This window comes from Elgaria multicarinata, chromosome 13, assembly GCF_023053635.1.
Source record: "Elgaria multicarinata webbii isolate HBS135686 ecotype San Diego chromosome 13, rElgMul1.1.pri, whole genome shotgun sequence".
NCBI classification, from domain to species: Eukaryota; Metazoa; Chordata; class Lepidosauria; order Squamata; family Anguidae; genus Elgaria; species Elgaria multicarinata.
Window position 1 is genome coordinate 19457041 of NC_086183.1, and position 25327 is coordinate 19482367.

The 25327-nt window shown below is 45.3% G+C and overlaps 2 protein-coding genes across 2 annotated transcripts in view; one reads left to right on the forward strand and one right to left on the reverse strand.

The window, feature by feature from the left end:
* The window catches only part of HIVEP3 (HIVEP zinc finger 3), a 49798-nt gene extending 35127 nt beyond the window's left edge, over positions 1–14671 (forward strand). Inside the window, exons 4-6 of the mRNA XM_063139928.1 lie at positions 5164–5262; positions 10990–12083; positions 13533–14671. Of these exons, the coding sequence (XP_062995998.1) occupies positions 5164–5262; positions 10990–12083; positions 13533–14390 (2051 nt within the window). The 3' untranslated portion in view covers positions 14391–14671. The remainder of the gene's footprint in view (positions 1–5163; positions 5263–10989; positions 12084–13532) is intronic.
* The window catches only part of FABP3 (fatty acid binding protein 3), a 414574-nt gene that overhangs the window by 348490 nt on the left and 40757 nt on the right, over positions 1–25327 (reverse strand). The window lies entirely within an intron of this gene.

Sequence of the window (25327 nt, forward strand, 5' to 3'; positions counted from 1 at the left end):
TGCAGTGCTGAAGTGTTCTTTCTCCTTGCTAAGCTGCTTTGCGTTTCAGAATGCAAAAGGGTATTAGCTGTCTTAAGGCAAAAGCTTTAAGTCCCGTAAAAGGAAGACCTTCCAACAAAAGAGCTTAAGAAGCTAATAATATTCATTGACAAGCTGGCAATGGTGGAGGGGTGTGTGTGTCTGTGTGTCTGCGTGCGCGCATGGCATGCCTTGTTTCTTTTCCTGCTGCATGATCCCTTGGCCTCTCGCTTTAATCTGTGTATCGTCTGCATTAAAGTTGGCCAAGTGGGACAAGACAGGGAATCTGTCCCATGTGTTGATGAACCCGGTGATAAGTATGCATGAGAATGATGACACTCTGTGCCCATCGGGGGTGGGGTCGGGGGAGCGGGGATTTAATTAAAACAACAACAACACCCCTCACGTATTGTGTTTGAGCGTTCCTGCGCTTCAACTCCTTTGCAACAAAAAACAAAATGGCGGGCACGACATCCTGTTCCTCCTAGGCCGTCGTGCGCCATGTGTAGACAGAGGGAGAGGTCTCGCGATAACCATATCACGAGATCCTCCCCCCTCTGTCGCGCTAGACCCGGTAGGTCTAGCCATGGCCACAGATTCAGAGCCTTGGTCCATCTTTGCCCTTCCTGGAGAAGCTGGGGATTGAATCCGGAACCTTCTGCATGCCAAGCATGTCCTCTATCACACTGAGCTACGCTCCCTACATAAAGCAAGAGTGCTCAACCTGCAATCCTGGGGCCACATGCAGCCCTCAGCCACACACTGTCAGCCCTTAATGTTGGTGGGGACCCACTTACTTTTCTCCACATCTCCATAGATAAACTGGGCTCTGTGTGTGTGGGTGCCATTCCCTGGCTTGTGAGAGTATTGTTTTCCTGCTGTTAGTAGCAACAGAGAAGCATCAATCTCATTCATGATTGCTGGGGGCTAGGGGAGATTTTCAACTTGAATCCCCTTTCCGGTGATCCCTAGAGCTCAGAGGGCAGAGAGGAGAGGTTCAAACTTTCCCATCCCTGTGATCTGTGATGTGTGTCACATGTGTGTGTGTGTCTGTATATGTGCATATGCACATGTACAAACCCCAGTGCCCCAGCCACAACTGCATGCAGCCCTTGGGATTGAAAAGTTTACACCCCCAGATATAGTCTGCAGCCACGTGGAATCACACCACAGAAAAGTGGCTGCCACACCATGACAGCAAAGGAGGCCACAATAGGAGGCTCTGAGAAATCTGCAGAGTGCAGGCCGCAGATGTGGCTTCAACCCAAGGCTCGCTCTTGCCATGGCAATGTTGCTCTTGAGATGCTGTTTTGTTTATAATACAGACAAATACCTCTTAGAATTTTTATTTCTAGAAAACATGCTTGCTGTATACACACCCAAACACACCAGCCTATTGCTGTCAGGTGGGATCTTAAAAGTTCACACATCTTCAGGCCTACCTCCTGAGCCTTAAAGTAGAGACACGCACACACCCTTGACCTCAACTAATACACTTCTCTCTCTTTTGGCAATTGTTCAGGAGAGACGGACTGTGAAATGGGCCAACAATGTCTGCCTGTTCAGAGTGAGGGCAGGAAACATTGCCCCATAGGCAAATCTGATTGGCTGGATGTTGACATGACATCATCATGTTGCTCATGCAATCCCTTATGTGCCTGAGGGTAGGAAGCAGCAGTGAGGTGTTGGAGGACAGAGCTGTGTGTGGCACACTGCCTGCCTTGTATCCCCTAAGCAAGCCTGCTGGCCTCACGTCCATTATCCCATGACTTCTGTACATGGATCGGGGGAGGGCGCCATCTTGCCTTTGCCTCAGGCAGCAAAACATCTTGGGCTGGCCCTGAACCCAACATTGTGCGAAGTCCAACTTCCATGTGGAGCTATATTTATTAACATGAATTATTTCTTCTTTAGCAGATTTAGTATTCAAACTGCTTTAACCTCCTTGCTTATTAAAAAACAACTTATTAGAGAGACACAGACAGATTTGTCCAAAGCCACTAAATTGATCCATGAGCGAGCGTTACAACCGTCGTCCAGAATGGTTGATCATTCCAAAGCACTGACACTTTACCACGTCAGCCATCTGTTGAATGAAATGGAACCAGAATGGCCGTAATGGCAAACTCACTGTCCGTCCTGCCGCTGAGCAGTGGCCCTTTCTTAGGCAAAGTAATTGTGACAATGGCTTTTTACAAGCACCCTACGGACAGGTGGGATTCCTGCTGACACTTAGGTGAAACAGATCCCAGAGGGGCCAATGGGCTTGCTTGCTTTTGTTACTATGAACTTCCAGTTTTATCGGGTTGCGGGTATCTTTTGCCAACAGTTAGGAGAGCCTTGGCTGTGTCATCTTGTTACAGTGCATTTGGAGAAGCCAGCTAGATATTGAGACATGCTCGGGAGCTAACCAAACCTTGAAGGAGTTTCACCAAGGATGTGCATGCGTTCCTATTTTCAGTCTGCTCAGTCCCCGGAGGTGAAGGCAGAAGGGTAAGGAAGAGAAGGGAAACGTTCCGCAATACTCTTCTTCAACCGGTAACTTTTTCTCTTCTCCTCTTCCACGTGCCTGCGTTCTATCTTCCCTATCGGAACCAACCTCCCTTCTCCTGTTTAAGGAAAGGCAGACACCATTTCATGTTTACTCATTGTGATTTCAAGGAACTGATGCAGCCGGGGAGACCTTTTAGGCCACCTATCACCTGGTGTTTACAGAGATTGCCACCAGAGGTATGGCTGGAGCTTGCAGTACCTAACTTTGGGTATGAGCTTCTGGGGTTCATAGTGGATGCCTTTTTGGAGAGGAGAGCACTAGGTCCACAGATTCTTCTCCGAATCGGATTTCTTGCTATTCCCTCCCACCCAAACAACAAACTTCTACATGGCAGCTTTGTGCAGGCAGGAAAAGTCTAGTGGGGTTTCTCTTGGCCTAGTGATACTGTTAAATGCAGCCATGGATCAAGGGGTCTTCTAGGGCTGATGGGTGTGTGTGCTTGCTGAACTCCCACAACCTTGGCCTACAAATGAAGCTCCCTGAAACCCAGGGAGATCCTGACCCTGAGGTGAAGAGAGCCAGCTGTCATTTGCAGCCCAAGATCAGGGCGGGGTGGAGAGGGAGTTTGCAAACACCCATGTTCCCCAGTAATAAATCTCAGCTTTGTAACCTTGGAGGAAACTTGACAATGGGGACTCCCTTCAGACCCACCCAACCAAGCCAGTTGTGAGAGATGCTGGGAGTTGTAGGCCTTAACATCTGGAGGGCCACAAGTTGCCCACCCCTGCTTTAGGAAAACAAGCCTTGGGCTTGCGTGCTCCTTCCTCTCCTATATTTTTTGTGGAAACTGCACTGTGCCCGCTTTGGATGAAATGGTGACTTAGATTTGCTGAGAACCAGGATGCCTGGGAATTCAAATAAGCAAGGCCAAGAGGGTGGTGGTGGAGGGAATGCATAGGCTCAAAACTAAGGCTGGGCAGCATGGTTGTGCACCCACCATGGCCCTTGCCGCAGTAAGGGCCCCCTAGATGAGAGACCCTTGGTCCCACTGCTCCTTGCTATTGGCCCCTGTTCGCTTACCTACTCCCAGAGTCAGTGGGCTGTTGCAGCAAGGGTGAGGACCAGAAACTGCTGCCTCCTTCTTATTCACCAGGTCTTCTCTGAGAAGTGATGAATAATGATGGTGAGGAGAATAAGGGCCCACTGAAGGAGAGGGGAAAGGGTACACTGAGGCCAACTTGCTTGATGGTTCCTCCCAACCTGAAGCTGGTCCTGCTCCAAATCATGGTTTGTCGTTATGTCAGAATGTAGCCAGAGAGAGAGAGAGAGAGAGAGAGAGAGAGAGAGAGGGAGAGAGAGCACAAGATGCTTTTTCAAAGACTGTAAGGGCAAATCAAGGGTGAATGAGTCTTTGGCCATTTCTACATCTGCCTTTTTTCCAGGGATCATCCTGGGATCATCCCTGTGCATGCAAATGACACACAGGGGATCCTGGGAGCAGACATGGACGATACCTCCATTTTCCTGGGATAACCTTAGGTGTAGAAAGGGCCTTTATTAGGGTGACCACATGGAAAGGAGGACAGGGCTCCTGTATCTTTAACAGTTGCATAGAAAAGGGAATTTCAGAAGGTGCCATTTGTATATATGGAGAACCTGGTGAAATTTCCTCTTCATCACAACACTTAAAGCTGCAGGTGCCCTGCCCTCTTTTAAATCTGGTCACTCTAGTATAGCTCCTGCACTTTAACTCTTGTGATGAAGAGGGAATTTTACCAGGTTCTCCATATATACAAATGACACCTCCTGAAATTTCCTTTTCAATACAACTGTTAAAGATACAGGACTCCTGTCCTCCTTTTCATATGGTCACCCTACCATTATATCATGGTCAATGTGGCCTACAACTCCCATCATCCCTAGCTAGCATAGCCAATGCCACGGGATAGCAGGAGTTGTAGGCCAAAACATCTGTAGGGGCACATCTGGAGGTGGATTCCTGCACTGAGCAGGGGGCTGGACTTGATGGCCTTATTGGCCCCTTCCAACTCTTACTATTCTATGATTCTATGAAGTTGCCCATCCCTCCTTTGTATGATAACATCTCTCTTAAACTCAAAGAGGGCAAACTTTGTGTACATCTTCATTTCGTCTCTCCTCTCTGACCCCCTTGCCTCTTATTTTCCCATTCAACTCCACTGGGAGTAACAGCCAGCTGTGTCACTAGAGAGGGGACTTTGCCATGTCGTATTTTGTAGTAGCTGATCCTGTGTGCACTCTGGCGAGTTTGGAGAAAGATGGGCCAGGCCGTCAAGCTGAACGAAACCATCTTTCTCTTGCCTGGGTTTCTGTGCCTGTTCTGTGTGTCACTGCTGAGAGCGTTCTGGGTAGCGCCTCTCCAACCTCGCGAAGCACGTGCCGGCCTGCTTTTTCCGCGCTGCATGAGAGCTAGTCGTTGTGTCATCAACTGAACATATGCTCAGCCTCTGCGAGGGCAGCAGCTTGGGGCAAAAGGGCAGAAATCATCCGAGGGCAGCCGCCCCTGGATCTGTCAGGGGACGCAAAGTATCGCTTGCAGAGAACGTCTCTGGTCGCTGGGCACGGAAAGCCAAAATAGGACTGACAAATGTGTATGCTCTGTTCTGTTTCAGGGAATCTGACTAAACATATGAAATCGAAAGCCCACAGCAAAAAATGTCAGGAGATGGGTGTGCTGGTGTCTTCACTGGTGGAGCTAGAAAAGGAAGAAGGTAAAGGTTATATGTCATCTTGTATGTTCCATTCCTGATTCTGGGTAAATCCGGACCCAAATGGGCCCAAATGTAATGACCCTGTATATGTGGGTTTTGCTTATTTTCAGGCTGGTCAAGGTTTGTTCCAGTGGATGAGTGGGAGCTTATGCTCAGCATTGACACCAGCTTCCTTCAGTACCTGGTACTTCATTTTACCACCCCTGCAGCACTGCTGCCACCACCGCACTAAAAGATACTATTATCTTTCCTCCAGAATGATCTGGATGCAGCATGGTTGAAGGGGCATACTAAAGGAATGCACAGCATATGACGGTTGAACTTTCAGGAGAGAATGAGCTCAGTGCGGCATCATACGTGAATTGCCATGAATCATTTTAGGTCATTAACCAGATGACTGTGTTGTGTAGCTGAACGTATTACAGGGCAAAGCACTCAGCAAACACTACGCAGCCCTATTAGCCTAGCTAGCCGGGCATGCAGTTAGCTAGCTGGGGATGGACATATCAGACTATTTCCCCCGCCCCCCTCTGTATCCCTTTTGCATGTTTCCATTCGGGAGCCCACCCTATCCTCTTTCTGCATTAATCTGCATTTTAAAGAAACTGCAGAACAAACCATACTAATTTTTAGGTGCATTTAGGGAGCAATCCAGTGGCCCTAAGTCAGAGTCGTGAGGGGGAAGGGGAGCACAGGGTAGTTCAGATTGCTGGATCCGAGGTCAGGATCAGTGCTTCGACCTCGGAGCAGGAATCTGAGCTCCCTGCCCCCCCCCCCTCTATGGAGATGCTGAGGTTTGAATTTGTGACCTTCTGCATGCAAAACAGCTGGTCTACCACTGAATCACGACCACTCACCCTCTCCCATCCCGTCAGGATGCCCCTTAACTCCAGGGCCATCTTCCACCAAACTGCCTTGAAGGGAAGGATCCTGTTGATTTACTTTCTTAACATCATTTTCGATTTATTATTTTTATATTAATCGTAGGCCAACTTGTATAGCGGGATTTACAGATTTTGTTAAATCTATTCTGCCTGTGTTCTGTGGATTGTCAGGCATTTATTTTATTTTATTTTATTTATTACATTTTTATACCGCCCAATAGCTGAAGCTCTCTGGGCGGTTCACAGGCATCTTTCATTCCATCATTTGCTCACTAATGGAATCAAATTCTTTTTATTAGAATTTTTCTAATTAGCACTAATACAAATTTGCGCAAATCTCTCCCAATGGTGGAGGAGGGGACTGTCTGCAAGTCCACAGAATCCATGATTTAGAAAAAGTTGGTCTGCTCTGGGATCTGCAGAGCAGATTCATAGAAATCCACCTTTGTTGAAATCCATTATGGAATTTCTCCAACATCGCTACTGTCAAGTTCCATCCATGTTCTGGACCATGTGAGCAACTCTTTAAGGACCAATTGCCTCCTTAAGAGTCCCATATTCCTTCATTGACTATCCCTTTCTCAGTAATGTGGGATTTAGGCTGTAGACATGGGATGATGGTCACACCAGATACTTGTGGCTCAATACAACAGTTTACTTGTCATTAAAACAAGCAAATTACAATTAAAGGTATTTAGTCAATAGAGCTGAATGACACAAAGGCATTAAAAGAAAATAGCAGTTGCAAAATGCAAATGACCTTACCCTAGCTGCACTTACACTTTACCAGGCTGCTTATTTTTCTGGCTGGCTCTTCTTGGCTGCCTTTTCTCTCCTCTTCTTCCAAAATGGAAAGTACCTTTTCAGCCTTGAAGAAATAAAACTTAACTGGAGAAATGAAACATAACCAGGGAATTTAATTGGAGAAATGAAACTACTTCTCTGAGGAATACCCCCTCCCAACAGAGAAAAACACACACCAGTCCTCTAGGCCTGACTTTATTACCTTGCCTCTGTAGGCCTCAACCCTTCACAGCTACCTTGGTTGGATTTGTATCCTGAACAGTGGCAAATAAATAAAAATAGTTCTGTTCTGGGGAGCAGCAGCAGCAGTACATTGCCGTCATCTTGTTGACCAGCAAGGAAACAGGATGAGACCCTAGTCTGATCTAACAGGGTCCTTCTTCTCTCGTTACAATCTTACAGGAATTGTGTCTTTTGCTCTCCCTGGAGCAATTTAAAATTGCTTTTGCCTTAAAGGACTCCTTTCCTTTTATTATTATTTTTCATCTTTTTTTTGATCCAAACTCTCTTTTTGACATTTTTTTCTCCTGCCGCTTTGCATCGTTCAAAACCATGCTCCATTTGGAATGGATGTTGCATTGCCAGAGTGTTACCCTGGGGAGGAAAGAATGTGCAAAGGAGGCGGGGGGAAAAGGCCCAGTATTGTGTCAGTCGCAGGGGAGATGCATTCACGGCGATGTCAGCCAGCGGACATCTGCTCCAGTGTCAGATTGCTAGAGGAGTTGTGGAGTCTGTTAACTTACTCAGAATAGCTGATTAGCTTCAGGAGTCTCTAAAAATTCGCTCCCTGCGCTTCAGCCGACCACCTATACATATTCCTTTCTGGAATGCACCAAAAAATAAAATAAAATTGGGTGGCCCGCTGGCCAAATTGCCACATCACAAAGAAGTCATTGCTTAAGCTTTTAGGGCGAGGGAGGAAAAGGGAATTTGGAAGAAATGGTTCGCGTTAGCAGTGTGCTGAATGCCTGCAAAAATCACAACTCTGTGGATGATTGCAGGACGCGAAGGCCGGATGCCGGAAGGGCGGGGGGCGGCTTCTGAAAGGAACCATTTTGTTTGCTAATTACCTTGGCCTATCAATCATTTCCCACAGCCATGCTGAGCTAGCGGTGACGCGGTGTGAGCAACGCGGTGTGTCGGCGTCTTGGCGGTGATTTGGGACTCCGAGATGATTGAGGGTTTTGCTCTGCTTGCAAAAGTGGAAGGGGCGGGTGGGGGAGCGGGATCTCCTTCCTGAAACGGTCCTGCAGAAAGCCACGGCTGTCACATGCTCAGAGGCTTACATGGCTGCCATTGGACCCACATATTTATTTATCCATTCATTTATTGGAGTTCTATCCCACCTTTCTTTCATCATGGGACTCAAGGTGGCTACAGGTGGTTCCCTCCATGCACTGGCCAGTGCCACACCTGCTTAGCTTCAGCTAAGCCTCATGTGCATTCAGACTACACCCTGTCCTCCTTTCCACCTTCCCTCTCTGCTCCTGGACACCTGCAGAGTTCTGTCGCAAGAGCTGATCTCAGCTCCATGGCAAGGATCCACTGGTATTCTGACTGGAATCCTCCCTTGTCTGTTGATCTTGGCTGCAGCCCTGTCCACTGGAATGTTTTTAGCTGTCTGGGCTTCACTCCCTCATGCAAGCAAGGCATGTAATTTTAGAATATATATATATATATATATATATATATATATATATATCACACTACACATTTCCTTCTCTGGCTGAAATGTGCTTGAGTTTGTGTCAAGCAAGGAGAAGAACGTAAAAACAAAAACAAAAGTGGATTTTTTTCGGGGGGAGGGGATGTTTCTGCTTTTTTGGTTTTTTAAAAGGAGATTTCAGGGTCCTCACACTTAGTCAGGATCTCTTGTCAACTAGGGTAGCTGATTATAAATCCCACACACACAAAAAAGGAAGAAATGCACCATCAGAGCAAAGGACAGTGAAATGTGTCAAATTTGCCTATGCTAATCTATATGTATAGATGCAAATATAGAAATGATTATTATCATTTAAAGAGAAGTACAGTACGTTGCGCCTTAGTGTGGAAGACTGTGACCAGATGAGCTGTGTTCAGCCTGCAGGCCAGCTGCTCTCTGTGCATGGACAGCCGTTCTTATTTAAACTAGAAATCTATTCAAATAGAGGATGCCTTCAAACAGAGGACAGTCCTTAGACAATCCTTTCAATAGAGGAATGTATAAGAGGCCATACGACCAAACTGAGGATTTAACACCATGGGAAGAGCAATCCTATGGCCCCTAGACAGTATCTGGGTGCCATAGGAGAGGTCGGATTCCTGGATCCGGGGTTGTAGTCAGCGCTCTGACGTTGCACCCAGAAGTTGAAGCTCCCCTCCCTGTCCCAGTGGGCACAGAGAGAAGCACACCAGCTGCCTCTCCAAGTTTTCAATGGCAACCTCAGAGAGGAGGGGGAAAGGGTGGTTCTGTGGGTGGGGAAGGCAGGGCACTGTTATTATTATTATTATTATTATTATTATTATTATTATTATTATTAATATAGCACCATCAATGTACATGGTGCTGTACAGATTACACAGTAAATAGCAAGACCCTGCCACATAGGCTTAGGTTGCCGTATGAAGAATCCTTCAGCCACACACACACCCCAGCCTCCTTCCCTCCTGCTCTGGAAAAAAAACATCTAGCAAAAATACAGAGTGGTGTGAGGATTGGCTCCACGTCCACCCCCCAGGCATCTGGATCAGGTTGTGCCCTTATTTATTTCTCTGAAAAAAGTGGAATGGAAAGTTTGCCTATTTAGTGAGGTTTTGGTCCACTTGTGCTGCTTCTTGTAGAACATCAAGACTCTTTGAAATCCCCCTTGTCTCTCATCCTGATCAAACTGGAGCAATTCCCCACCCAACAGTTTTGCTCATGCTTCTTCTAACCAATGGAGAGTAAAATCAAGAAGGACGATGTGCATATAAATCATCTATCTGTCATCCAGATGAATAAGCATTCATGCTGAAATACCTTGACAGTCAGTGAAAACGAGTGAATAGCAACATCGTATTGGGGTAAGGTTGCTTCAGGAATTAGATTTTTGCAAGGTGTGATCCAAACAGATTCGGTCCACTCTTCCCAGGCTAATGGGCAGATCAGAACCGAATTGTCCTTCAGATTTTGCACTTCTCCGAATTTTACTGTGCAGAATTCTTTCGACTTTCTCAGCTCAAAAGACATGCTGAAATACATTTTGAATATTATGCATTTTAGGATCAAATGCATTTAGAAAAATGTATGCATTTATTATATGTTTATAAGTGGGTATTTTGTTATGTATATGCATTTTTATGCAAATTCAAATTTCATGAAGAACTGAACATAAGATTGGAAAAATTCTCAAAATTTGGGTAGAACAGAACTCAGTACTGGAAGAATGTGGATCCTGTTTTAGCTCAAATCCAGATGAAAGGAATCTGGGGCGGAACTTGAAATGGATCAGAGTTTTTGCATGAATGTAAGAACATAATCAAGCATTCTGTTCCAAACCAACTGCCCATGGGAACCCCATAAGCTGTACATGAGTGCAACAGCATCCTCTTACCCATGTTCCCCAGTAAGTGGTGTATAGGCATACTGCCACTGATACTGAAGGTAGAATATAGCCATCAGGACTAATAGCCATTGCTGGCCTTCTCCTCCATGAATTTGACTAACCCACTTTTAAAGCTGTCCAAATTGGTGGCCATCACTACATCCTGTGGTAGCAAATTCCATGGTTCTGTGAAGAAGCCCTTCCATTTATCTGTCCTGAATCACCCACCCATCAGCTTCATGGGATGACTACTAGTATTAAGAGAGAGGGAGAAAAAGGCGTGGGAAGAGTTCATATTTCAAACCCCTTCAAAATTTTGTACTATCACTAGTTTTGCAGAATACAGCAGAGTTCATCTCCTGTTGTATCCATAGATACGATTGCTCAGATTGTGTGTATATAGAGATAAAACTATATCTTCATAAATACTGGTATTTGTGTATATTTGAACAATTATTTGTTTCCCCCTTTAGGAACCAGTGAAGATCTCTTCCAAGATTCAGAAGGCCAGGAGGGATCTGAGCTCCTTGAAGAACACCAGTTTTCAGACTTGGAAGAGTCTGATGAAGACGATGACAATGATGAAGAAGAAGAAGAGGAGGAGGAGGAAGAGGAGGAAGAGGAGGAGGAGGAAAGCCAAGAGGAGCCACCTGTAAAGCTTTCAGAAATGAAGAACACCTCCTTCCCAGGGCATTCTCCAAGATGTTCTCCCTCTGCCCAAGAGAAAGGCGCTAGGACAGTCTTGTCCATATCGGAAGATGTTGTCTCTAGCAGTGAGCATATTGTTCAAAGTCACCAGACCACATCCTTGGGGCCAGAAATGAAATGGTCAGCTGACAGCAGTGAAGTTGCTGTCTGCCACAGCTTCTTAAGACTTCATCGGCCAGTTTTGACCTCCAGTGTGCTACTAGCTTCTACTGAGAAGGAATCAGTCACAAGGCCACAGATGCTCTTAGCAATGGACTTGTCCATCTCCAAAGACACCTCTCCTAGAAGGAAGTGGTCCCCAAGCAAGGATTCCAGCATTGGCACTGGTGGTGGTAACAGATCGATACTGGCTCGAAAGCACCTGTTAACCAAAAATGAAACTTCACCGAAAAGGTTTCCACCTACTGGAGAAACATCTTCACTGAGGAGCCTCTCTCCAGGGCTGGGAATGTCCTGTCACCGAATGTCTCCAAGGAGAGAGGCAGTTTCCCTCCATAGTTTGGCCGCAAGACTTGAGCTCTCACCAAGCAGGTACATTTCTCCGAGAAGAGAGCTGTCATCATCGCGAATATACCTTCCATCAGAGAGAAGGGTCTCCCCCGTGAGACGTGTGTCTCCAAGCAGGGAAGTGTCCTCGTCCAGATACTTATCCATGAAGAAGACGTTGTCGCAGAGCTATTCAGAGCCACCTTCACGGTACCCGTCCCCAGGGAGAGAGGAGTTGCCTTCTCGGAGCCAATCGGCAGCTGATGAAAAAGTTCAAAGCTCGTGCAGAACTCAGCATGGAATATCGTCTTCAGTGCCTCTACCTCACAGGTCCCCCAGCAAAAACATGGAGCTGTATGAAGAACCTAAACTGGTAAGCTCTACGTCTTTGGTCTTCAAGAGGTGGGTCAGGAGACTGCAAATGGATTATGTCCAACCTCAGGTGGGTTGCAGCAATGAAACCTTCTCTATTTACTTTATGTGTGTGTTGGGGGACGACGACTTTTTTTTTTATGATGGACAGATTAAGAGAGAGGTAATCAGCTACATTAGAGCTTGGGTAGGCAACCATCATGGGCCCATGGGCACATCTGGCAAATGAGAAACTCCCCTGGGCATCACTTTCTTGGTGGCTGGATACATTGCAGAGGAAAGCATTGGCCTGTGGCCACCAGCTATTTCCATTTCCTAAGAATGTCTCTGAGCCCGTCAGGGGCCCTAGAGGAATTTATGGGGAATGAAGATGACAGTAGCTAGAGGCCCTTGTTATGCTTGAATCCATCCCAGTGGCCAGGAAGAAAAATTGTTTTTAAAGATTTATAAATAATATCTTTTTTTAAAAAAGAAGCAAAAATGGGATGAGTGTGGTGCCTTGATGGAGGCCAAGAAAAAGACCAGGGGGCTCACTGGGTAGAGCTTCTTGGTCATTGTCCTCCTCTACTTAACTATATTTCTAAATTACGAGATCCTTTCTAAAACCAAGTCAGTTTTTGCTTCCACGTCTGTTCACTGATATCTCCACAACATAGAAGGTCTCGGGGGTCAGATTCCAGTGATGGGTGGGGCTGAAGGCCAAAGGAAAACAGCCAAAATACCAAAATATCAGCATATCTTAGCTTAAAGCTCTTATTGTCAAGAACTAAGACACAGGAGAGGCATTTCACCCCTTTAGAATGGGGAGAACACCTTTAAGAATGTAAGAAGAGCCCTGCTGGATCATACCAAGGGCCCATCTAGTCCAGCATTCTGTTCACACAGTGGCCAACCAGCTGTCGAACCAGGGACCCACAAGCAGGACACAGTCCAACAGCACCCTCCCACCCATGTTCCCCAGCAACTGGTGTATATAGGCCCACTGCCTTGGATACTGGAGGTAGCACTTAGCCATCATGACTACTAGCCATTGATGGCCTTCTCCTCCAGGAATTTATCCAACCCCCTTTTAAAGCCATCCAAACTGGTGGCCATCACTACATCTTGTGATAGAGAAGTCCATAGTTTAACTATGCACTGTGAAGAAGTCCTTCCTTTGATCTGTCCTGAATCTCCCACCAATCAGCTTCATGGGATGACCCCATTGGGTTCCAGCATTATGGGAGAGGGAGAGGGGAGGGTGTGTGGCCCTGTGAGGAATTGGGAAAGGGGATGGGGCCAGGAAAAAGGGTGTGTGGCCATCTGGGGAAACCTGGAGGGCCACATTAGGATCCTTGGAGGGACAGATTTGGGTCCTGGACCTGAGTTCTGCATCTTTGCTCTATGTGCTCCAACCTCATAAGCTGATTGACATTTAAAACAAAATCAACCCCACCCCCTGTCATTACAGAAGACAGAATCCAGGAGCCCTAGAAGTTCACCGGGCATCGCTCAGCATCTCTGTGTACGACCTTTGCAATCGCCCCATGAGATACACGTCCATGCTCCAAGCCGAGTGGAAGACTATATCTTCAGTCATCTCCCATTGCACTCCCAGCAGCTACCCAGGAGCCCGTGCCCTATGATCCCAATTGGGGGCATCCAGATGGTCCAGGCTAGACCCAGCAGCCACCCCAGCTTGGGGCACAGGTCAGTGATGTCCCTGCAAGCCAGCTACTTTGCACCGGGCGGTCCCTTCTCCGAATTCAGCCAAACTAAAGAAAGGGGCGGAGAGGCCAAAGACCTCCACGACACTCCTTCATCATCAGCAACCCCACCGCTTCAGAGCAGCAGCTACTCGGAAGAGAAAGTTAGGACTAGCGAGCGTCGGCAAAAGGCAGCCAAGGAGGAGGAATACAGGGTAAAAACATGTGCCGAACCTGGCGGCTCGGAGCCGGAAACCCGTGCGGGCCCCCGAGAGAGTTCCTGCCCAAGGGAAGAGCCCTCTCTTGAGCCTTTGGCCAGCAGGGAAGAACTCTCAGGCGTGAAGGGGAAGAAAAAGCGCAGCAGCCGAAGCACCTCTTTTGAACCCACCTGCACTTTCCCCTCAGAATTCCCCACGCAGACGCTGGACAGGAGCAGCAGCACCGGCTGCTTGTTGGAGCCCGCATCCAGCCAGTCCTCCGGCCCGCTCTCCGTCAGGAGAAGGAACCTCTCAGGAGAGCCAGCCCCGCAAGGGGGGGCGCATAGGAGGAGAAGCCCGCCCTTGGAGCAAGCAGGCTTCGGCCTACCAGAAAGGCAAGTGGATAACCATCCAAGAAGTACTTGAACCCGCCCGCCATCTTTTGTCGCCGGCTTCCCAAGTCAAACGAGAACAGACCTTGGTCACCGCTCTTGGTTTTAGAATCATCGTTGCTAAAGGAACGACTCTCTAGAATATGACCAACCCACAGACACTGTTGCCGTTTTGTTTGGTTTTATTCCCCCCCCCCACTTCCTCTTCGTTTCAGTCTGGTATTATTTCCACATGTTACCTGTGCCTTTTTCTATGCCTTTTTTGTGTTGTCATTGTCGTTGCTTGAAATACACAAACACATAGAAGCTATGGTTTTTTTAAAAAAATTAAATTTTATTTTATTTTTTAGAAAATTTAGGAAAGGGGTTTATTAGACTGCACCTCCCATTGTCATGACAGTGTCTGTTCCTATGGGCTTGACCAATGCAGATAGGAAAGGGTAAAGATTTTTTTTCCAAAGGCTGCACTGAAAACCTCTTAAATGATATTAATCGAATGATGTTGGGGTGGGGGACAAACCCTATTCTCATGTACAGACAGTTACAAACCCCCCCCCTGCAAAAAGATGCCCCTATTTATTACTTGCTTTATTTAATATGTGGCAAAATGCTTGTTATTTTATAATTATTCCTTCTTCTTTTTCTCCTTTGCATAACTCTGGTTGCCTATAAATGTGCTTTAAGGACAGCTGTGATTGCATTAAGGGGGGGGGAGGGAGAAACAAAGTGTTTACTTTTGAATTGTAAATGAAACTAGCACTTATTTTGTCTGGGGAAGCCCCGATGGTGGTGGTGGGGGGAAAAAAACGGGGGAAAACCTCACCCCAAACACACAAGGATCTCAGAATGTGCGTCCCTTATATACAACCCTCAAAAGCACTTTTTTTTTTTTAAAAAAAAAGGGTCACACAGAAATGCCCCCTCAAAAAAAAAAAAAAATTGCTGAATTTGCAAGGAAACGAATATATTGAATGTAAAAAAAATTGTTCTGAGGCTGAGGTCGTGGTTCTTTGCTTTCCAGCAACCACACTTGCTTTAATATTGACATTCCATGACGGGCTGCTGCTTTCACACATACGCACAATCCCCACGGGGTGCCTTTCGGCAGCCGCCAGACCCCGAGGCTCTCGGCTGTGGACTCTGGACCCTTTGCGCCCCTGAAATCTCGCGTTTTGGAAACCTGCTCTCAAGTCTGTGAAATCAACTCTCAGCTTTGGAAGCATTTAAAAAATAATGATAAATCAATTAAAACCCCTCCCACCCCATTTTTCCTACACTGAAAATCTCCGCTGACCCCATTTTTGGAAAATTGTGAAGGGCTGCGGAGAAATAAACAGGCTGCTTACCTGTGATTGGGATCCTTCAAGTGGTGCTCCGTGCAGTCTTCTACATGGGTCTGATAGAGCAGCCTTCCACAAACCAACACTGTCTTAAATAGGAGCCCCCGACCTGGTGCCTGCAGAGACCTCCAATGGTGCCCATGAAGCTCTCCACTCGCTGCCCCATTAATATTTTTTTTAATTAATGTACACATTGGAAAATGTTAGGGCATCCTTCTTTCACTCCCATTATAGCTTCTAGCCTTGTTCTTTCTCTCCCATTATAGCCTCTAGCCTTGTTCTTTCTCTCCCATTATAGCCTCTAGCCTTGTTCTTTCTCTCCCATTATAGCCTCTAGCCTTGTTCTTTCTCTCCCATTATAGCCTCTAGCCTTGTTCTTTCTCTCCCCTCTATCCCTTTGCCTTGCTACTTCCCCATCCTCCCCAAGCAATTCAGCTCGCCTTCGATGAACCAGTCTCCCCATGGTCACCATTTTGTGACTAACCACATCCTCCGTCAGAGCCATTTTCAGGTGATGCTCATAGCCGTTTCTCCAAGTCCCAATCATGAACCATGGCTCCCAATTTCCTTTTTTGTGTGAACTGCCCAGAGAGCTTCAGCTATTGGGCAGTATAAAAATGCAATAAATAAAATGGTTGGGGACCCTTGCTCTAGAATGTGTTGGTCTACAACTCTCAGCATCTTCAGCCAGCGTGGCCATCGGCCACGCTGGCTGGTGGGGACAGGAGTTGCAGCCGAAAGCATTGTGGAGGCCACCGAGTTGGGGAAAACCCTGCTAGGGGAACCCAGAATTCAGCTATGGTTCAAGCCATGAATGGGGATTTCCCCATCAATCAAGGCTAAGTTCATGCTTATGGTTTTTATTTCAGCCCCAAACATAGCTGATTTCTCGTTCCGGCATTAGACTTAGACATGTCCACCTTTATTCAGTCCTACCCATATGTGTGACTTGCACAGAGACAACAAAGAAGAAAATAAGAAGCTTAACTTAAAATGTTTGCATATTTTATCCTTCCACCCCCGCCCCCCACAATTTGAATGAAATACTACAATTGTTAGCCTATGTTACGTAGTGGGCCTTTTAGCATTTCCAATCAATAGGTTGCAATGGCAAATGCTCAGCAAACAGGCTTGTGTTTTCTTTGGTTAACTTGTTCATAGTACAATTGAAAAAAGAAGAAGCCATTGGAAAGAGTACAGTAGCCCCAACTGTTAACCAAACTGTGATGCCGTATATAAATAATCATGCCAGAGCCATCCAGCTCTGCCATGTTAATACCATCTCAAAAGAGCAACTGTTAAAACAAATATTTATTCTGGGAGACAGAAAGGGCATTGCTTATTTGGAGAGCCCCTTGTTCTGTACAGAGTCTGTACAAACACTTTTCACAATTAACTAGGCAAAGCCAGTTCTACAAATATTTAACCAATGGATCCATCCTTTCTTATTTTGGAGATAATCCAATTTATTACATGCATGTTTCCTGCCCCACCCCCAAAAGTGCAAATAAAATGAAATCTTGAATGAGATTTTTTTTTTTAAGGCAGGCTTAAGCCGTGAACTGTTGTCATGTAACAGTCTGAATTGAATAATCTTCTGATGTGATGTATCAGTTCATGTGTTGCATTAGGTAACTTAATGACAACAGAATGCTGTTTTTGCTTTGTGGGGGTGATTATCTTGAGGGTCAAAATGACATTGAACTTGTGAAGGTCACCAAACCAACGCTGGAATTTCAGAGTTCACTGGAAAACTTTATTCATGGTCTACAATGTTTTTCCGTTGTTTACTTCCGCTTCCAATACCTCTTTCAGTGCTAAGGAACAGAATGATTTTGCTATGGAGTCTGCACTGGAGTCCCCTACCTAACCAGAGGCCTTATCGAAGGTCCAATACAACCCTCTTTTTCAACAGGTCGGGGGGGGGGGTATGAATAGCTCACTTTGGGTTGAAGTCTGGCTCCAACGGAAATTGTACCACACTCACGTTAATGTCAAAGGATCCACAACGTTACCCACCACCTTCGTTGAAGGAGCAAGCCCTGGATCAGAACCTCTGTGGGCATGGCTAGAAAGCAGCACCTCGTCTCCACGTGGCGTTGAATTCCCTGCCATTTCAGATGGTTTATTTCCCCTCCTTCCCCTCCCTCCATCACTAACCTGCTTTCCATGCTGCCGTTTGCGGACCAAATGGTTTTCCATATTGAAATTGTGCACGAGGCATTATTGGACACCTGAACAGCTACGATCCGTTCATGCTCTAAGTGTACCTGCTTTTGTTTTGGGGCTAGATCCAATGCAACATGGCGCTCAGTTTTCAGCCACCAATTATTATTTTTCTTCTTCTCACTCTCTCTTCCTCCCCCGTTTGGGTGCACTGGAAGTCATGTTTCCTTCCCATTTTCCGATGGAATCCGTAAACGACTCAGAACTAATAACAATAACTATCTGGGTATATTTGCTCTTGTACCTTTTTATCCTCTTATGATTTTGTTGAGGGATGTTTTGTCCACGTTGCAGGGCAAACAGGCATCCAACGGGGCAGGCGAGCACCACAAATGGAACCCTTCCACCTGCATATTATTCCACTAAGGGCATTTGCATCTGGGGGACAAGGGATGGGGACCAAGGTGTATTGGCACAGGATCACAGTGCTGCTTGAATAAGCTGACAGGCAGAGCACCCAAGACACGGTGCCAAAGCACTGTGGCTTGGGGTGATAACGTCTTGTCCCCTTATCCTTGTACCGATGGCTATACTTGAACACTCCTTTTCTTTCTAGTTGGGATCTGATGCAGAGTGCCAATTTCCTGAACATTCAAGCCAGTGTATCTGCCTGAGACAGACAATTCCACACACATCCCTCTTTTTGCAATGTCAGGGTCTCCAACCTTGGCTTGATGTAGCTTAGATGGCAGCTTTCCAAGCCTTAAGTTATCACACACGAGGTTTAAATGGGCCTTGTGCCTCACTTGCACTATTGGTGCCAGTTGCGATTCCAGGAAGGGAGGGAGAGAGAGAAAGAAAATAAAGGAATCGAATTGACATTCTTGCCTAGGTTCGTTGTTTTCTTTCGTTTTACATTCCCATTATAGACCAATTGAAGCCAAAGTCTGTTTAAACCTCACATGTGAATGAGTCTTGAGATACTGCGCAATGCAGGCAAATAATGGAATGTTGTGATTTCCTTCCACCCATCTTCCCTGTCAACCGACCAGACTCCTGGATGTCTCTGGGGCATTTCTTGGTGGCCGACCAAGTGCACTTGGCTGCTGGCCAGGTGGAGCTGGCTCTCCTTATGGCAAGCTACTAAACATACTAAGGGCTCAAACTACAAGGTGCTGAGCACTCTAGGCAGACCTAGCAAAGCCTTAAGAATGTGCTTAACCCAAAGCACTTAAATTGCCCCACTGAAAGTAAAGGTTCCGGGTCAATTGCAGAGCTACTGCATGGACCCCACAGTGCGGTGCTACAACGAACGCCTAAGGAGACAGCCTGGCCACAAACTGTCCCCTCTTGTGTTCTCAGTCCAAGGAGATCTGACAGATTCCACCATTTATTCATTTGCAGAGATAACGTTTTAATTGCGTTTGCAACAAAGGATTTAAACACATGCCACATACTTATACACATCCTAAGTCTGCAGTCCTATACACCTTTAGGAATAAATGTCATTGAACATAATGGCATTTACTTCAGAGTAAATATGCATATGATTGGATTGTACGTTCTGTAGATTATTTCTAGAATTGCTTTCTACTTTGGCTAATCTTTGAGTTCATCATCATCATCGTCATCATTTTCTACAAGGCTATTTTGCATCAAAACCCTTGAGAATTATGTTTGCTGGGGTGAGGACTCTATTTTTGTTTGTTTCTGCACATTCCCTTTAGTATTTCAGAGATCGCTTCCTATTTTTATCCATTTACAGGCCAAAGAGACAAAAAAAAGTATATATATTAAAATGTTGATGGGATCAATGAGACTTGATTGCTTCTTATTTTCAAAGTGCTTTATTACTAGATTTATAATCCATGAAAGACTTTATATTTAAGCACCTATATATATATGCCTGGTTTTCCAATGTTCTGAGAGCCACTAACCTACTAATCTTGGCTGCATAAAGTCATTATATCAATTGTTCATTAAAGGTCAGAGTTTCAAAGAGATGTGGTCATCTGCCTGATAATAATCTGAATTAAATGAAGTTGACATCACACAATTCATTGGTTTGGCCATGATAGCACCAAGCCATGGTTTGTTCTAACTGTAATTTACAGTTCAATCTTAAACCTGTTTTACTCAGAAGTAATCCCTATTGGTTTCAATGGGGCTTACTCCCAGGCAAGGGGACTACAGCCTCAGACTACAAACCATGTTTTGTGTTGCAGATGTACAGGAAAAAACATGGTTTGTGTGGTTTCCCCCTTTGCCTTCCTTGAGAACATGTAGATGCTATCCCAAACAGTGGATTTGGAGGACAGACAAATGGCACAGGCCATGGTTTGCTGGTCCAGATGTAATGCCAAGTCACAGCTTATCCAAACTGTCAATCAAATTGTGATTTCAGATGCTGGTGAGGAGGCCACTTGGCAACCATGCTTTGTTGGAAGATCTTGTATCAGACATTATGACAAAGCATGGGTTAGCATTGTTCATGAAGTGTCTCGTTAAAAACATCCACTGGTTTGAATATCCCACAACCCAGTAAAATCAAAGTCCTTGGATGTAAGCTAAATAAAGACTCTGGCTACGATCCAATGCTCCACTTGGACTTTTCTAAGATCATGGTTGTCCTATTCACTTTAGAATTGGTCAGTGTTCTATGCAAATACAAGGGCCATCCTCTGTTGAAATGAATATGGCTGTTCCTGCTTGCCTGTTACTCCAGGGGCAATTTGGAGCTCCTGGCTTGTGTTGAAATGTTAATTTTGGTAAGACTCAATTTGATTTCATTTAAGCTTTTCTTTAAAAATAAAATAAAAACCATCCGCTCTTTATACCTAAGATGGTTGACAGTTCTCAAAAATAAATAAATAAATAAATAAGACAAATTGCAAGGAAAACATGTTAGCTGTTTATATTTGTGGCTGGATTTTCAGGCATTTTAGTCAACCTAAGAAAAGTAACCAAATAAAATCCCCTAAAAATCTCCCTCCCTCAATTTGAGATTAGGTCAACAAGATACATTTGGGGGGTTGGGGTGGGGATTACAGCCATGCCAGAGTGAGCATAACTTCTCAATAAATGCAAATAGAAGACTATTGACTCAGCTAGGATAGAGCATGTCAGGATCCTCAGTGTATTCCAGGAAAGGTGATCACACCAAGAAGAAATCAACTGGATTAGCTTGGTGGACAAACTTTTCCATCACCAAAATATGCCTAGACTCTGGCCACATTCAGATGTCATGCTAAACCACTGTTTAGCATGATGAGAATGAGCCTTGGACTCCTGTGCTCACCCTTCCCTTCTTCTCCAGCATGGCTGCAAGGAGGAGTTCAGAAGTTTCCAATTAGATAAACCACAGTTTAGCATTATGACCAAGCCCTAAACTGTGGTTAATCTTAAATACAATTCATTAAAACAAGCTAGTTTCATAACCCATGGTTTCAAATTGGCTTGTTTGTTGGTTAATCACAGTTTGTTGGGTTCAAATGACACAACAAGCTGTGATTAATCAAAACCAGAAGAAAAACCTTCCAAACTCCTTACAGCTGCATTGGAGGAGGAAAGAGGGACAACGTGAGCCCCAGGCTTCTTACTGCTTATTCTTATTCCATTAAACTATGGTTTTGTGTGATGTCCAAAGGCATTGCATCTAGCCCATTGAGTCTTTATAGTTGGATGCCCCACCTACCCCACTTTTCCAATGGCCTGGTTCAGACAACACGCTAAACAACACTGCGTAACCACAAAATAATTAATGGAATGCATTAAAGTCAATGCATTCCGTTAACCATTTTGTGGTTAAGCAGCATGGTTTAGCACGTTGTCTGAACGGGGCCAATGTCTGGCTATCCCAGCTTTCGCCACCATTAAAAACTTATAATGACAAGTCATTGAGACGGGCTTTTCAAAGTCATTAAAGCTATTGTGTTCTTGATACCGTTAAAACACTTTTGAGCTAAGTGTGTGGCATTGTGATCTAGCCCTTCTATTCTGTATTTTTTCCCCATACTTTTGCCCTCTTTTATTTTTTTTCCAGCACTTGATTTAATTGTGTGTTCCTTATGACTTTTGTTTTGTCCAGTTATTGCACAGTATTTGCGAATTAAAAGGTAAAATGTTTTTTAAGAAAATACCAAATTTGGGTCCTAATGACATAAAAACAAGTTTTCATTCTTGAAATGTTATGGCACTTATGCTCACTTTAGTAAATGTAATGTAAAATATTAATAATATTGATGATGTGTACGCAAATTTAATATACATGGTCTCATGTAAGATAAATATTTGCCTTTTTTTCTAAAAGGTGTATGTATTCTGTAAGTGGAATAGTCTTTAGAAAGTTTCTATATGTTCTTAAAAATGGCAATACATTCCAAAAAGGTACTGTAAATATGTACAGACTCAGAGTACAGTGTAATTTGGTAGTTTTGCCTGTAATTTTTATTTTTAATTCAGTTTCTACATTTGCATCTTGCAATGTCTGTATGGTTATAGGAGTGCAAAAAAAATTGCAGGTGAAAAGCACAGAATATAATGTTTAAAAAAAGAGAAAAAATACTCAGCATTTGATGTTTGTGACCCTTATTGTAAATGACATCTGTACTGTGAATGAAAAAAGTTTTTACACGTATATTGCCTTTACTACAGTTCAGACTGTCTACTCAGTCTGAGCATATTTTTAAAAAAATAGCATGTTGGAATAAATTTTAAAGTCCCAACATATCACTTTTGGCCTGTTTGGCTGTCATATATTTACAAGGATGTAGGGATGTGGGTAACTTGCCCTTTTTTATTCCTGTAGAATCTGCTTCTTCTTTTTTTGTCACATGGTTTCAGATATCCATGGAAACTGCAGGGAATTTCTGATATCCTTGCCTTTAGGAACTGCTGGCATAAATTGGATACACTTTGGATGTGCATTTAGATGTGCAAGCTGTTGATTACTTTTAATGAGATGTGCATCCATCTCAAACGCTGCCCTTGCCTTTTCGGTGGGATGTGCATTTGAACGCTGGAACATGTCCCTCTACCAGCCTATACCAGGTCAAGACTATTTGCCCGTCTACCTTAGTATAGTTTACTCTGGCCACAGCTAGATCAGGGGTTTTTGTGGCGACGATCTCGCGATTTTATGATGGTGAGATCATCACCCCGGTCTACATGCAGTGCATGACATCGTGCCCACCATTTTGTTTTTTGTTTTTTAAAGCAGACGGAGCGCACGAACACTCATGCGAAAAATGGCGAGGTTTTGGGTTTTTTTAAAAAAATTCCCTCTCTCCCCACCCCACCCACAATGGGCACAGAGCTCCTGAGGAGCTCTGTGCCCCATGCATGGTTCCCGGCTCCTTGCAGTTACTCATGAGGTGCTGGGACAAACTGTGACACCTGCCCACATGTTCCGTGGTCTCGGGATCAGCCCGAGACTGCGGAAAAAGTGGGCAGAAGTGGAGGGCAAGATCCCGGGGAAAGGGAGGGATCATCCCTCCCTGCTCCCGGGATCTCCTGTGCATCCTTCCCTGTGCATCCCTCCCTGCTTCTGGGATCTCCTGGTTAGGCCTCAACTAGAGTATTGCGTCCAGTTCTGGGCTCCACAATTCAAGAAGGATGCAGACAAGCTGGAGCGTGTTCAGAGGAAGGCAACCAGGATGATCAGGGGTCTGGAAACAAAGCCCTATGAAGAGAGACTGAAGGAACTGGGCAGGTTTAGCCTGGAGAAGAGAAGATTGAGGGGAGACATGATAGCACTCTTCAAATACTTAAAAGGTTGTCACACAGAGGAGGGCCGGGATCTCTTCTCGATCCTCCCAGAGTGCATGACACGGAATAACGGGCTCAAGTTAAAGGAAGCCAGATTCCAGCTGTACATCAGAAAAAAACTTCCGGACTGTTAGAGCAGTACGACAATGGAATCAGTTACCTAGGGAGGTTGCGGGCTCTCCCACACTAGAGGTATTCAAGAGGCAGCTGGACAAGCATCTGTCAAGGATGCTTTAGGGTGGATTCCTGCATTGAGCAGGGGGTTGGACTTGATGGCCTTGTAGGCCCCTTCCAACTCTGCTATTCTATGATTCTATGATCATGTGAATTCACAGGAATGATCCCAGGGTGATCCCTGGGATATTGCCCCGTCTAGCTGTAGCCTCTGAGTGGCAGTGGCTTTTCAAACCTTTCCCATCACCTGTCACCAACGTTGGGTGCACACCTGCCTTCTTAAATCCTTGGCTCCTTCATGGGAGAGTCTGCACATTTAGATGCAGCACCAGCACTCATGGAAAGTAAAGCACATGGAATTAGGCAGAAGAACCACTAGGGATAATGGTCGACTCCAGCCAAACTACACGAGCTGCATTCAAAACTGAACCTGCTCGACTACCTTCTAAGACTGAGCAGAGCTGGCGAGTGCCAGCGGGTTTGTAGTCAAAATGGGGGCACTGGGAAACAAGAGGGAGGTCGTGCAGAAGCACACGTAACACACACACCAACACACACAAGCTTTTAAGAAAACTGAAAGGGCAAACCTCACCAAATTAAAAAAAGAAAAGAAAGCCCAATGAGGACTGACCATGCTCAGTAGTCATGGAATGTAGAAAGAGAATGTTGGAAAGAGAATGTAGAAAGAGACAGTCTGATACAGAGATTGGTCAGCCATCTGTCAGGGATGCTTCAGAACATAAGAAGAGCCATGCTGGATCAGACCGAGGGTCCATCTAGTCCAGCACTCTGTTCACAAAGTGGCCAACCAGCCATTGGCCAGGGATAAGCAAGCAGGTCATGATGCAACAGCACCCTCTCATCCATGTTCCCCAGCGACTGGTGCACACAGGCTTACTGCCTGGAATACTGGAGATAGCACATAACAATCAGGGCTAGTAGCCGTTGATAGCCTTCTCCTCCAGGAATTTATCCAACTGAATTCCTGCACTGAGCGTAGGCTTGGACCCAATAACTTAAATGCCCCCTTCAACTCTAGGATTCTATGAAAGGGAACTGAATACCATGCAGGAGGTGAAGAGGGGAATGCCAGCTTGGTGGGAACAGCGGCTTGGAACCCTGAATAGGGTGCAATATTTTGTCGCAGGTTCCACTTGTTCTTACTAAAATTCTTTGCTTTTTGCATGCGCTTCAATCCAGACACTCCCCATCAATATTTTGCTCTGGAGTCCTAATAGGATTTCCTTTCAGAGCTGATCCGGCTATACCCAAGTGTGCCTGAAGACCAGTTCCTCCCTCAAAATGAATATCAAAGGCTTTCTACTGAGGGAGCTCTGGGTAGAATCAGAGATGGCATAATAGAAAACTCCAGTCAACCACCTCGTCTTCCAACATTTCACAGACGTTCCTCTGAAATTCTTAGCAGAGCGAAAACCATGCAAATCCACAGAATGAAGGCCATCCCAGAGCTCTAGGTCTGCAAACAAAAAGAACCTGTTTGTGGATGAAGCTGAAGTAGTTGAAA